Raw genomic sequence first — 13,378 nt, forward strand, 5'->3', positions numbered from 1 at the left:
GCTAAATTTGTAGAAGCTGAATTGCCAGTCAAGAAAATGCATATACATTATTTTCATTTTGGGATCAGTACACTCCTTGGCTATGCATGCTGCACAACAAACTATTCACTAGATGGGAATAACAAAGAGGTTTTTCTTTAAAGTAGGTGAAAGCAGGAAGTGTTGAGGGCGAGGCTTCTAACAGTGGGTGGGGCTGCTATGTGGAGGGATGCTGTGTGTGACATACAGTAGCATCCCTCCACTTTTTTCCCTCCAATTTAAGCAACGGTTGTGGGCAAACTATTTGAAGGTTTGTTAAGGGATCACATTCAAGATTATGTTCTAGAAAACAGCATTATAAGTGATAATCAGCATGGCTTTATTAAAGATAGACAATGTTAGATAAATTGAATAGCTTTTTCATAGGAGGTGATCAGGAACATGAACAGTTAGGTTGCAGTAATTGCGGTCTAATTCAATTTTGCAAAAGCTTTTGATACAAATCCGCATAAATGTTTGCATTTTAAGCTAAGGTCTGTCAGTCTTAATAAAGTTGTTTGCATAGAAAACTGGCTTACGGCTTGTGTGAATAGAGTGGTCAGCAATGGAGCATTTTCTACCTGGAAAAGGTTTCTTAGTGGGGTGCCAAAGGGTTTTATTGGGCCCAATTTTATTTGCTTGTTAATGACTTGGCTCCAGGCGAAGGTCCCTGTGGGGTCCGAAACATAGATCCTCTAATGTTTTTTTTATTTTTTTAATAAAGTGTAATTTTTGTGAACATTGTTAAAACCTGTGTTTGCTGACACTCGCCTGCTATATTATATATATATATACATGCACAGTCATGAAACATGTCCCTTTCTCTGGTGTGAATTACATTTATATTTGCTGTTCATCCTTAAAGGGACTTGTCACCACTAAACTGAAATGAATCCTATCAACTATGTCTTCATTATTCCATTAAACAGCTTGGATCTACACAAACAGGAGCAAAGAACTAATTTGCCATCACAAAACTGTGCATTGAAGCAAGCTACCAGTTCTCTAAATGTAATGGTTTGTGACCATTCAAGCAAATATTTAATATATCATGGCAGTTACACTGAAACTTTATCTATGTGAATGCTTTACACATGTGTATATGTGAATGAAAACTAACTAGGAACAAAAATAATCGTCATAACAATAATGATTAAAATCATTAAGAGAAATTCTTAGTCAAATAAGAACTTCATATGCACTTATATGTTGTAATTTTTTGTCATAATTCCGAGTTTATACTGTTTGTGTCTTTTTAAAATTGCATGGTGAATGTAATCGCCAACTTCTACCCGGGGCTGGTGAATTTTTGGATTCTATGCTACTGCGTACGTGCAAGGTCAAGTCTGTGCTAAGTCTGCCACCCTAGGCAGTGGACCTAAATACGCCCCTCCTACGACGTACAAGTGACACGCGACTACATTGCGTTAGTGATGTCATGCACAATTCTGCTGTACTCCCTGCCACTCACACCCCCAGCTCCGTTGCAGGGGTGGAATACTTTATTTTTATTTTTTTTAATAAAAAAAAAACAATATATAGGCACCTGAGTGCTGCCCCCCAAATCCTGCTGCCCTAGGTACAGGCCCTCAGGTGCCTATTTGGGTTTGCTGCTCAGAACACACCGAGCATGTGAGTGTAGCAGTCACTTTCTACGATGGGGAGCTAAAGACCTGGATTATTGCTGCTATAGAGATGCTGACACTTGAGGCTGGTGCAGTAAATAAAGTGTATAAAATATATCACTATTTACCTTTTAGGCTGGTCCCTGGAAACTTTTTTTGCATTCTGTGTTCAACTGGCTGATTTATGGTAACACTGAATAACATTGCTAGTGGAGGCCCAAGATACAGTGTCTTCACACATGGGGAACTAAAGCTTTTTTTGTTGTTGTTAAAGGAACAGTAACACCAAAAAATGAAAGTGTTTTAAAGTAATTAAAATATAATGTACAGTTGCCCTGCGCTGGTAAAACAGGTAAGTTTGCAACAGAAACGCTAATATAGTTTATATAAATGAGCTGCTATGTCAACACGGGGGCAGCCATTGAAGGTGGGAAAAAGGAGAAAAGGCACAGGCACATAGCAGATAACAGATAAGCTTTGTAGAATATAATGGGGTTTTATCTGTTATCTGCTAAGTAACCTGTGCCTTTTCTCCTGTAAATGGCTGCCCCCATGGCTACACAGAAGCTTTATTTATATAAACTATAGTAGTCTTTCTAAGGAAAACACACCAGTTGTACCAGTACAGGGCAGCATTACATTACATAGTAATTACTTTTATACACTTTCATTTTTTGGTGTTACTGTCCCTTTAAATAAAAAGTATTGCTGACTTCCTCCTGGAGGAAAGACTGCCCCCAACGGCATGAAGAACAAACTAACAAACAATAAAACAAACAAAGCCAAAAACAGACAATCTTTTTGTATTTATATATAAGATAATATACATAAAAAATAAATATTTTACTATGCAGCTTTTTTACATTTGTACACAGTCATTCAATTTATAACATGTATTTAAACAAAAGTTAAATATACAAGAACACATCACTCAATGGTAAAACAAATCATCCTTAAATTTGTTCACTCATTCGTTAACCGCATTACAATGTCTGCAAAGAGCGCAAGCAAGTTGTGTTAAAATGCCTAGTGAAAATGGTCAGATAGTTGAGTTCTCTATAAAACATCAAATGACTGAATTTAAAACACATGTTCCTTTTCAAGCTTTTTTCCAAGGATTCCATGAGGAAAGATTTTATGGTTTGTCAAACATTTACAGTAGATATTGGAACATATTCTCTATAATAAAGTCAGTGTAATTATTTTAAAACACAAATACTATGTATGTGCTCAAAATAAAACTGCAAGTAGATATTGGGGCAAATATTTACCTTCAAGTAACTTTTAGTAAAATGACCTATGCTTAGAAAGTTTTACATTTTTAATTATTTGCCTTTCTTTCCGGCTTCTTAACAGCTTTCAGGTTACTACAGTTTTATTGATTATGTTACTATTTATTACTTCTGTTGATTCAGGTTCTCTCCTAATGACCTTTTAGTCAGTCTTTTTTACTACTGGTTGTTAGGATAACTTGGACCCTAGCAACCAGGTAGCTTCTGAAACTGGAGTGCTGCAAATTGTCTCAGAATATTACTGTTTAAATCATACTAAATTAATTTAAAGGTGAACCTTTAAAGCATGGGAAATAGTGCTAAAACACTTTTTCCAACAATTATATGTAGACTGTGCTGTTTATAACAAAGTAAAGGACACTGTCAATAAACAACTAAACCCAAACTTATCCCAGAACCTGTAACCAGGAACCTGTTATCCAGAAAGCTCCGAATTACAGGAAACCCGTCTCCCATAGACTCAATTTTAATCAAATAATTTAGAATTTTAAAACGGATTCCCATTTTTTCTGTAGAAATAAAACAGTACCTTGTAATTGATCCCAACAAAATATAAATAATCCTTATTGGATGCAAAAAATCCTATTGGGTTTAATGAATGTTTTATAGTTTTTTTTAGTAGACTTAAGGTATGGAGATCCAAATTACAGAAAGACCCCTTATCAGGAATACCCTACACTTATCTTGCCAAACAAGAAGCAGGGGTGTATGCAAGTTAGTAAATGTTTAATGGATTTCATACATGCACCTTTAAGAGGCATATGTAAAGCACACATTTCATGAATTATAAAGGAGGCTAAGCAAACCTTATAAAGATTGCAATAAATATATTTCTGCTTGAAGGGGTAGTTCACCTTTCAAATGGACTTTTAGCAGACCATGTGACACTACCATGTGACCCATTAACCCCATCTCGGCTGCAATGCCAAACAGGTTTTTAAATATGATACTTTGTATTTATGGTTATATGTTTTACAGATTATGAAGTGTAAAGGACTTCTATGAAGGGGATTGTTGATTCACATAATTGAATGGCTGCTTGGGACTGTTTGGCATTGCAGCCGAGATGGGGTTAATGGGTCACATGGTAGTGTCACATGGTCTGTTAAGGTATTTAATGAGTAAATTGTTCACTTGTGTGTATTGCACCTGAATAAGGGGTCACCCCCGAAAGCTTGTGCTGTTTGTACATTTCTGCAGATAAATGGTTTAAAGGCATTGCCGACACACTGGAGTGCTTCTTCCCCTTTGCAAAGATACAAAAACGACCCAAAGCATAAATCCAAATCAACAAAGAAATGGCTTCACCGGAAGAAGATTATGTGAAAATGTGCCATGCTGATAGACTCATACCCAAAAAGGCTGAGTGCTGTAATAAAATCAAAAGGTGCTTCAACAAAGTATTCGTTTAAGGGTGTGCACACTTATGCAACCACATTATTTTAGTTTTTTTTGTTTAATTCCCTCTGCCTGAAAGATTTCAGTTTGTTTTTCAATTGAGTGGTACAGTTTATAGGTCACATTAAAGGTGGAAAAAGTTTACCAGGGGTGCGTAGACTTTTTATATCCACAGAGAGCAAAGCAAGTGTGCATTATGAGAATGCCATTTATATTTGTACCGTACTGGTTCCTTTCTATACACTGCAGCTTTCATTATAAATAGTGTGGCATTATGTGTGAAGACCATTTCACTTTCTGTTGTTACAGTATTGATCTTTTTTTTTAATTTTTTTTATGCATGTATGTGTACATGCATAAATGGGCCCCAGACTATTAATGCCAGTATCGGTCTTTTAAGCATGAACAGGCACTAGGTAATTGTAGTTCTGGAACTGTAAATGTTGCCAAAGTCAATTTTAGTGTCAGCACAATCAGCTGTTTGGGCACAGCAGGTGTACTCCCTAAAATTCATACTTAGTATCAAACTTGTATAGTCTTTATAAAATATAATGCATTTGCAGTAATGTGCTTTCCACAGTTAAAATAAAGGATAATACAATGTCTAGCAACAAGTCAGACTAGTACATTAATACACATAACAAGCTATACTCAGTGGGGCTAGATTTAAAATGGTCAAAGAAACACTTTGCATCGTGTGGGTTGCACCTCTTCATTGTGCCAACAGACCAATGGGACCATATATAAGCATATAATGACCCCAACTGTATTTTGCCCTGCATCTCTACTAAAATACAAGGAAATGACAGTATGCAGTACTAAGTGATTATCACAGTAGCACAGATAAATCTCTCCTCCATTGGTGCTTGGATTATGCTCAAGGCACTATGATTTTAATTTCACATAAAAAACAACGTTTAGTCTAAGCATTAAAGGAATAGTAAACGTCCACTGAGAAATAGGGTATACATTATGTTTGGGCTTTTGTGCCAGCCAAAAGCCACCATACCCCATTAACATGAACAATGTGTGCAGGGAAATTACTTCTCTCAGTAAGTTCCCATCTTCTATTCTGCTGATTCAGAGCACATATTTTGTGCTGAAATGATGGGCATTAAAAAAAACCCAATAGTTTTTATTTAAAACTTTATAAGGGGGGGGGGCTGCAGTGGACAGAAGGCATGTGTTATTACTGTTAAAGGGTTGCTGAACCTCTGGGCTTGGACAGAAGGTTAAAGGAAAAGTAACACCAAAAATGGAAAATGTGTTAGAGCGAATAAAATGCAGTGTACTGTCGCCCTGGGCTGGTTAAAGTTTTGTGTTTTCTTTAGAAACCCTACTATAGTTTATATAAATGACCTCCAGTGTAGCCATGGGGGCAGCCATTCAAACTAGAAAAAAAAAAGAAAAGGCACAGGTTACATAGCAGATAACAGATAAGGTCTGTAGACTACAATAGTGTTTTATCTGTTATCTGCTATGTTACTTGTGACTTTTCTCCTTTTTTCTATCTTAAATGGCTGCCCCCATGGCTGTGCTGGAGCTTAATTATATAAACTATAGTAGGGTTTTTGAAGCAATCAAACCAGTTTTACCAATGTAGGGGAACAGTACATTATATATTAAATACTTTGATACACTTTCATTTTTTGGTGTTACTTTTACTTTAAGTATATAAAATAAAGCATTTCTAGCAATTTGTTTTTGCTTTAGTTGTTTTTAGGTTTGTACCTTTATTAAAAAAAAATTAGTAACAGCCCTTGATAACAAAATCATGAATTTTCAAAGAGAAATCCTGTTCTATACAGCATCTCAATCCCGCAGTACTGATTGTAGAGCTTCCAGGGCTTCCACTGTCACAGTTAGCATACCAATTGCTTCCCCGCCAGAGGGTGAGCTATAAACTGAGAAAAAAAAAAAGTTACAAACATGACATCCATCTTAAAGGGGTTATTCGCCATTCAAACACTTTGGATGTTTTCAGATCACCAGAAATAAAACTATTAAGATTTTCATTCATTCATGTCATGGTATATCTAGTATAAGTAAATCTGAAGCAACTTGACTTGCTGAATAATCACTGAAGAGGTTTCACTACTCATCCGTGCAGCGTCTTCAGTTCAAATGACTTCAGCATATATACTCTTCCACTCATCCAATCACAATGGCACATTGTAACTCCTGAGAGAGGTGACACCTGAATCTCACAGAGGTGTGAATGCTGTTGAGTTACATTGATAGGATTACCAAAGTATCATGCAACTCATAGAGACAGGTGTTACTTGTTATAGTTGCATGAATGGATGTGTGAAGAGTTTTGAAAGTGCCGGGGTACAGATGTTAGAACAGCATTGTATGTAGCAGACAGATGGTGCTGAAGGCCTCTGTCAGGCCCTCTGTTTAGGGATGGTTTCTCCACTTTAAGATGAATTGAAGAAGCTGCTCATATGAGTAGTGAAATGTCTTCACTGATTACTTAGCAAGTCCAGTTGCTTTAGATACTAGCTAAGCCAGAAATACAATTTTTCTAATACTGAAGTTTAAAGTTGATTTTGTCCATTCTTGTGTCTTCCTAGAGCAGATCTGTGAGTGGGGTCACCAACTCTTTAAACCTTTCTAATTTCATGCATTAGTTGGTGCATAATCCCTGAGTTTTATTGCAGTCAGCAGTTGTAACTGATACAATAGTTGCAAAATGTTAGTTGATACATTGCTGAGAAATGTATCAACTAATGTATGAAATTAACAGTTCAGAATCTGAACATGCATTACTGAGCTGCCCGATTCAAAACACCAGAGAAAAGAACACAAAAGTTTAAACTTCAATTTTAGAAAAATGGTTGGTAACAAATAGAAAATAATAGAAAAATGTTTGGAACAGGAACAACATATTTAAATATGAAAACATGACATTTTATCACACTGAGCACGACACAAAACTACTGCGAGTTGACATTTTTCCAAGCTCTACTCTTGATTTTTTTTTTACACAACCGTGCCACATTTTGACACGCGGCAAATTTTCCTGTGGTGAATTTTCACAGAAGTTTCACAGAACATTTCACCAATGCCGAAATGCGGAAATTCACTGTGAATGCATGCCTGGAGAAAAAAATCGCTTATCACTAAATACAAGTTGTGTGCTATTTAAATAGAGCTTTGTTAGACCCTTTAGAATGTAAAAGGAAGCCAGTACTCAGCTGCCCTAGAGCTAAAGCTGGGGCATCACAAGGCTTTTACTCCTCCAGTGTTGAAGCAGCTGATCTTCTACTTCTAATATCTGCACTGACAAGACCCTGCTTTGGCCTGTGTGGTGCAAAAATGCAAACTGTGTTTCTGCACCAAAACTTCCCTCTGTGTGATTGCACACAGGCCAACGCCAGTCAGTACAGACACAGGAATGAGCAGATGGCAGCATATTGCCTGTTTTTCAGCCTTGTGGCAGTAGCCTAAGGGAATTTTGCACAATACAAAAGAGAAAGCTAGATTAAACCCATTAATTATACCAGATATACATATCATACAGGGCTGGAACTAGGAGTAGCCAAAATGTGTGTCCAAATCCATGTACATTTTATACACTTAGCAAATTACATGTTTAGTTAAATCTGTAAATGAAGAGTATTAAACAATTTCTGCAGGAATCAGTGTAATAAAACAAAACATATTTGCAAATGTTAATGCATCTGCATTTATACCAACTTTAAAACATGGGAACAAAGAAAATGTGGCATGTGCAAAGGTTTGGACAGTCTAGTACATCAGTATTTGGTATTTGGCACAGATCTTCAGGTGGGCTGAGGGCCAAACGATCAGATCACACTAATGAGATGCAGGCCATTGGAGTATGAACCACATCAACAAACTGATGTACTCCTCACCCTGACAGGATTTTTATACTTGCCGGATTTTTGGTCAGATATCAGTCAGACAGGCCCACCTGAGGGCCCCATACAGGGGCTGAAAAGCTGTCAACCATTGGTAGCTTTTATCTGTCTTTTATCTATCTTGAGTCATCTTCAATGTGTTTAAAACATACTCATAGATTATCAGCGATGTTTGTGTCAAAAGACTGAGTGCCATTCCAAAGTCTTCAGCTTGCTTTTCTTTAAGTAGCTTATGGTGGCTTTTGTGGTATGTTTAGGATCATTATCTTGTAGGTGCCATCCACTTTTCAGCTTCAACTTGAAATTCAATGTGAAATCGGAAACCATTCTGATCTCTACATGTACAATATTTCCTGTACTGGCTGCTACACAACCGTTAACAGGTGTCAATGTGTTTTTCCTTAAATAAATGCTGCCCCTTTTTGTCCAAACATTGTTGTTTCTAGCCAAAGAGTTTACATTTGACTTTATCAGTCCACACCATTTTTTTAGCATCTTTTTTACATGCTGTTTTGCATACCACATGTTTGCACAAGCAACACTGCACCGTTGAATGGTGCAATACAACTCCTATGTTAGCTAAACCTTCCTGCAGGTTCTTTCCAGTCACAAAAGGATTTGCCTTTGTCTTTAAGGCCCTGCATACTAGCAGTTCTCCCTGAAAGTTTTTTTGGCTTTCCAGGTCTTGCCTTCAGTTTCACAGTGCCCCTTACCAGCAACTTCTTGATGACATTATGGACAGTGAAAATTGCAAGCTGGAAGAAGTTGGCAATATCTTTATAGCCTTTCCTTCCTTTGTAGAAATTGATTACTATACTTTTCAGTTCCTCTTTCAGTTGCTTAGAGGGACCCATGGTTGTTGAGTAACAGCCAAACGTTTGGGTTGTCAGATTTTATTAAGCTCTGCAATTGTCAACAGGTATCTCCTAATGGCTATTAAGGCCTAATAAGCTACTTAGGGTCAAAAACAGTGCTTATCATTGGACGAGTGGAAGAGCGTCCACACGGTTGCACATGCCTCATTACATTACATTTTAACCATGTGCTATTTACTATGTGTGACTAAATAAAGGCTGGCCAAGATATTACATTAATTATTTAGACTAGTGAAACATACTCTCAATACTCCTGTTAATAACATCTTTGCCACTTTGCAAGATCTCACTGAGGTTGATGCTGGCAAACCCAATGTCGTCACAATCCAGATCTTGTTCATCTTCAGGTGGGTCACTTACTACTGTAAATTTCACACTAAGAAATAAAAAATAAAATCAGAAACAGTACACAATCCAAATCTTTGGGCTCCTCATCTAGCATGAAAATTTCATAGAGAGTGTAAATACATAAAAATACTAACTGAAGTCACAGAAATTTTTGTGCAATTTCCTTTCTGGTTCTGAATAAGGCAGATTAGTACAGTCACTAGACCAAACCATAAATAGCAAATGAGATTTCTATTATCACAAGAGCAAAGTAAGGCAAAGTATTTTAGTACTTTAGTTAAAGGGGACCCTGTCACCCAGACATAAAAAGCTGTAAAATAAAAGAGCATTTTAAATTATACATGAAACCAAAATTTCTTTCACTATTAACACATCCATACCAATTATAAAGGCATTTAAAAATCCCAGCTGTCAATCATATATTGCCTGTCCTGCCTTAATGCTTTAGGCATAGAGGCAGGGTAGACAATTACTTTTTCTTTCCATTCAGCGATTCTTAGATATCAATGCACTCCTCACTTTTCCCCTCCCTCCTCAACATCTAATTGTGTAACCAATGCATGCGTATAGGCAACAGGTCCTCTTTAAGGTCATGGAGTTCCATGTCCATATAATTGTATGAAATCCAAGGGTAGGTGATTTTATTTAGGTCATGGGACTTAAAGGTAACAAGGGATATTATATATTTTATAATACACAAGTTTTAATGACAAAAATTACTAAGCACAGATTATAACTGATGACGTCACTATTTATAAGGATATAATTTTAGGTACAGAGACCAAAATTGCACTGTAATTTAGATGGGGGCCTTACCAGTGTTTTGTAAAGTGAAATAATTACCCTTCCATACAATATTTGTGTCTTCTACAAAAACTGATACATGGCTTGCTATGCCCTCCCCCACATTGTCAATAAACAAATTGAGAGTGGACCTAAAGGTGACCATACACGCTATAAATATGATCTTCCCCATGACCATAAGTCACAGCAAAGATCATTCGTCCACTCAACTAAAGTTAAGAGCTGGATTGTCAGCTATGCAGGTAAAAACAAAGGGATTCCTTATTCCTTGCCTTTATACAGATATTGGAACTCAAAATCTTTTAAAACCATACCCACATTAATGGTGGTAGCGCAGCAAAAACCCAAATCGTTGGTGCTCACTGTAGAGATATCACCCTTAATTGAAATATTAAAGAATTATATTATGTCATATTAAGACACACCCTTAAATCCGTATGCCTCCTCCTCCCCTGTGGATAGCACAGCAACCCCCACCACATAATTACACACCTTTAGGGACCATATAATGACTATTTCCAAATGCTAACAAACTCCCAGAACAAACCCCTGCCAGGTTCACCTCCCACAGGCAGCATAGGGCAGACAGAATATGGCACACACAGGCAGCGTATGGCACACATAGGCAGGGTAGGGCAGGCAGAGTATGGCACATACAGGCAGCGTAGGGCAGGCAGAGTATCGCACACACAGGCAGGGTAGGGCAGGCAGAGTATCGCGCACACAGGCAGGGTAGGGCAGGCAGAGTATGGCACACACAGGCAGGGTAGGGCAGGCAGAGTATGGCACACACAGGCAGCACAGGGCAGGCATAGTATGGCACACACAGGCAGCATAGGACAGGCAGAGTATTGTACACACAGGCAGTACTCTGCCTGCCCTACCCTGCCTGTGTGTGCCATACTATGCCTGCCCTACCCTGCCTGTGTGTGCCATACTCTGCCTGCCCTACCCTGCCTGTGTGTGCCATACTCTGCCTGCCCTATGCTGCCTGTGTGTGCCATAATCTGCCTGCCCTACCCTGCCTGTGTGTGCCATACTATGCCTGCCCTACCCTGCCTGTGTGTGCCATACTATGCCTGTCCTATGCTGCCTGTGCGTACCATACTATGCCTGCCCTATGCTGCCTGTGCGTGCCATACTCTGCCTGCCCTATGCTGGGTGTGTGTGCCATACTCTTCCTGCCCTGCTGCCATATATAGGCAATTCTACATGAAGATTCTGAACACGTGATTTGTCTACAGGTGTCTTTAAGAAAAAATATCACAACTTTTGGTTAACTAAAAGAAATCAATATACAAGGAATCTGCTCTACAAACCCCTCAATGACCCAAATCTGGATTACAACAAAGCACAATAAAATAAAGTTTCCGCTATAAAATGGGAACGCACACCCATGGTAGCTTATGAAATTTAAGATCAGCTTTTAAGACTAGGGAAAATGCATATGTTTTAAAAAGAATATTTTACTATTCATCTTTTGTAGCAATATTTTATTGTTTCTTTAAAATGCTTAATTGCAAGGCAGTGCACAATGTGCTTTGAATTTGTGGGTTATATACCAGTCAACCTCATTTTAAATTGCCTTTTTAAATAAGAATATATGACACGGATTGTATTTATGTTTTTTGGCAACAACAATTTCGCCAAGATCTAAAAGCAAAAAGTAGTAAGGCTCTGAAAACAAAATTTGCAAAGGTTCCCATGTATGTTACATATACCTTTTAGGAATAACAAACTATACTTCTTTCTCTTTGAGTGTGCCACTATCTTGCTTTAAGTAGTTGAACAAATGTTACCAATAAAACATTTTATTAAAAAAATAAATACAATTTAACAAAATTATTAAATAAATATTAATTGCTTGGTCAATTGATTAGCCAATCAAACATGTTATGATTTTTTAAGTAGATATATCCACTTCACTCAGGTTTTCTTTATGGATCCATAATAGTCTCTGTATTATAGGTGTAAGCATTCCATGGGGTTCCTTACCTTCCATTGCTGGTATTAGGATCATTAAGCAAAGATCGTAGAAGGTCTCTGTTTGCCTGGTTATTTTCTTTATCCACATGAATTACTGGAAGGGGAGAAAAAAAGATCTAATTTTCAAAAATTCTCACTCAAAGTCACATAGTAAACAAATACAGTATGTAAATGCCACCGATTGTTTGTCAAATGTGAAAACGCTTTTGCTATTTATGACCCTCCACTGGAATCCAAAACCCATTAAAGGATTTTAGTTCTAATTTATACAGTTCAGGTTACAAGGAACCTACATTTTTATAGAAAAAAAAAAACCTTAGAAACAACTAATGCAAGGATAATCCCAAGAGTGAATGGATTATTGTGTCCATGGCTTTTTTCTAGACTGGGGCTGAACTCCTCCATGCCTTAATGGGGCAATATTTCAACAAACTACTACTTCCAGTTGAAATCATCAACACTAAAACACTAATTTCTCACAAAAGTCACAAAAGGCTGGTCAAAATTACTATTAACTATTTTACTGTCATACAGATCAAGCAACTGGAATAGGACTGACTTTATGCAAACCTAGAAACATAGAGAAACAGAGATTTCACACCTAAATGCAGAGCTACATGAAATCAAACACCTGAATGCAACATATGTATATTTCTCATATTTAGTTTTCCACCCCACATTCATCTTCTGCAAGTTGTACCATTGCTGTAATTGTAGTATATCTGCAGCCCACTGGCAGGTTTTTGAAGAGACACTGGTGTTTCCTCGGTGACAATGTTGCAGAATCTGTATTCGACAAACAGTTTCTGGATTGTATCATTCTGTGCAACATCTGATGTTGAGTTGAGGCTAAGAGAGATGATCTCTATACGGATTTTTTCAAATTGCTAAATGGGGACAAGAAAAAGAATGTTATATAAACATAGTTTTGCTGATTGATTTCATTGGAACAAGGCAGAGCTAAAACACATTCTAACTTACATACTTCTTCTTTAAGTATGTGTCCCACTTATTAATGGGGCCTAAGTGATAATAATTTGTATAGTACATGGTAAAATGTATATGCTGGGAACCAAAAATTTACAAGTTAGGTACACTTGTGACAATAACAGGTGGTATGGGGACCAATGGAAGGGGCTTGGATT

General features: G+C 37.4%; 1 protein-coding gene across 1 annotated transcript in view; it reads right to left on the reverse strand.

Annotated features, from left to right (window-relative positions):
• Positions 1-6,046: 6,046 nt before the first annotated feature.
• Positions 6,047-13,378, reverse strand: part of rpgrip1l (RPGRIP1-like) — a 79,706-nt gene continuing 72,374 nt past the window's right edge. Inside the window, exons 23-26 of the mRNA XM_002935372.5 lie at positions 12,934-13,120; positions 12,243-12,327; positions 9,338-9,471; positions 6,047-6,237 (exon numbers count right to left, since the gene is read on the reverse strand). Of these exons, the coding sequence (XP_002935418.3) occupies positions 6,146-6,237; positions 9,338-9,471; positions 12,243-12,327; positions 12,934-13,120 (498 nt within the window). The 3' untranslated portion in view covers positions 6,047-6,145. The remainder of the gene's footprint in view (positions 6,238-9,337; positions 9,472-12,242; positions 12,328-12,933; positions 13,121-13,378) is intronic.

Source organism: Xenopus tropicalis, chromosome 4 (genome assembly GCF_000004195.4).
Source record: "Xenopus tropicalis strain Nigerian chromosome 4, UCB_Xtro_10.0, whole genome shotgun sequence".
Taxonomy (NCBI): Eukaryota; Metazoa; Chordata; class Amphibia; order Anura; family Pipidae; genus Xenopus; species Xenopus tropicalis.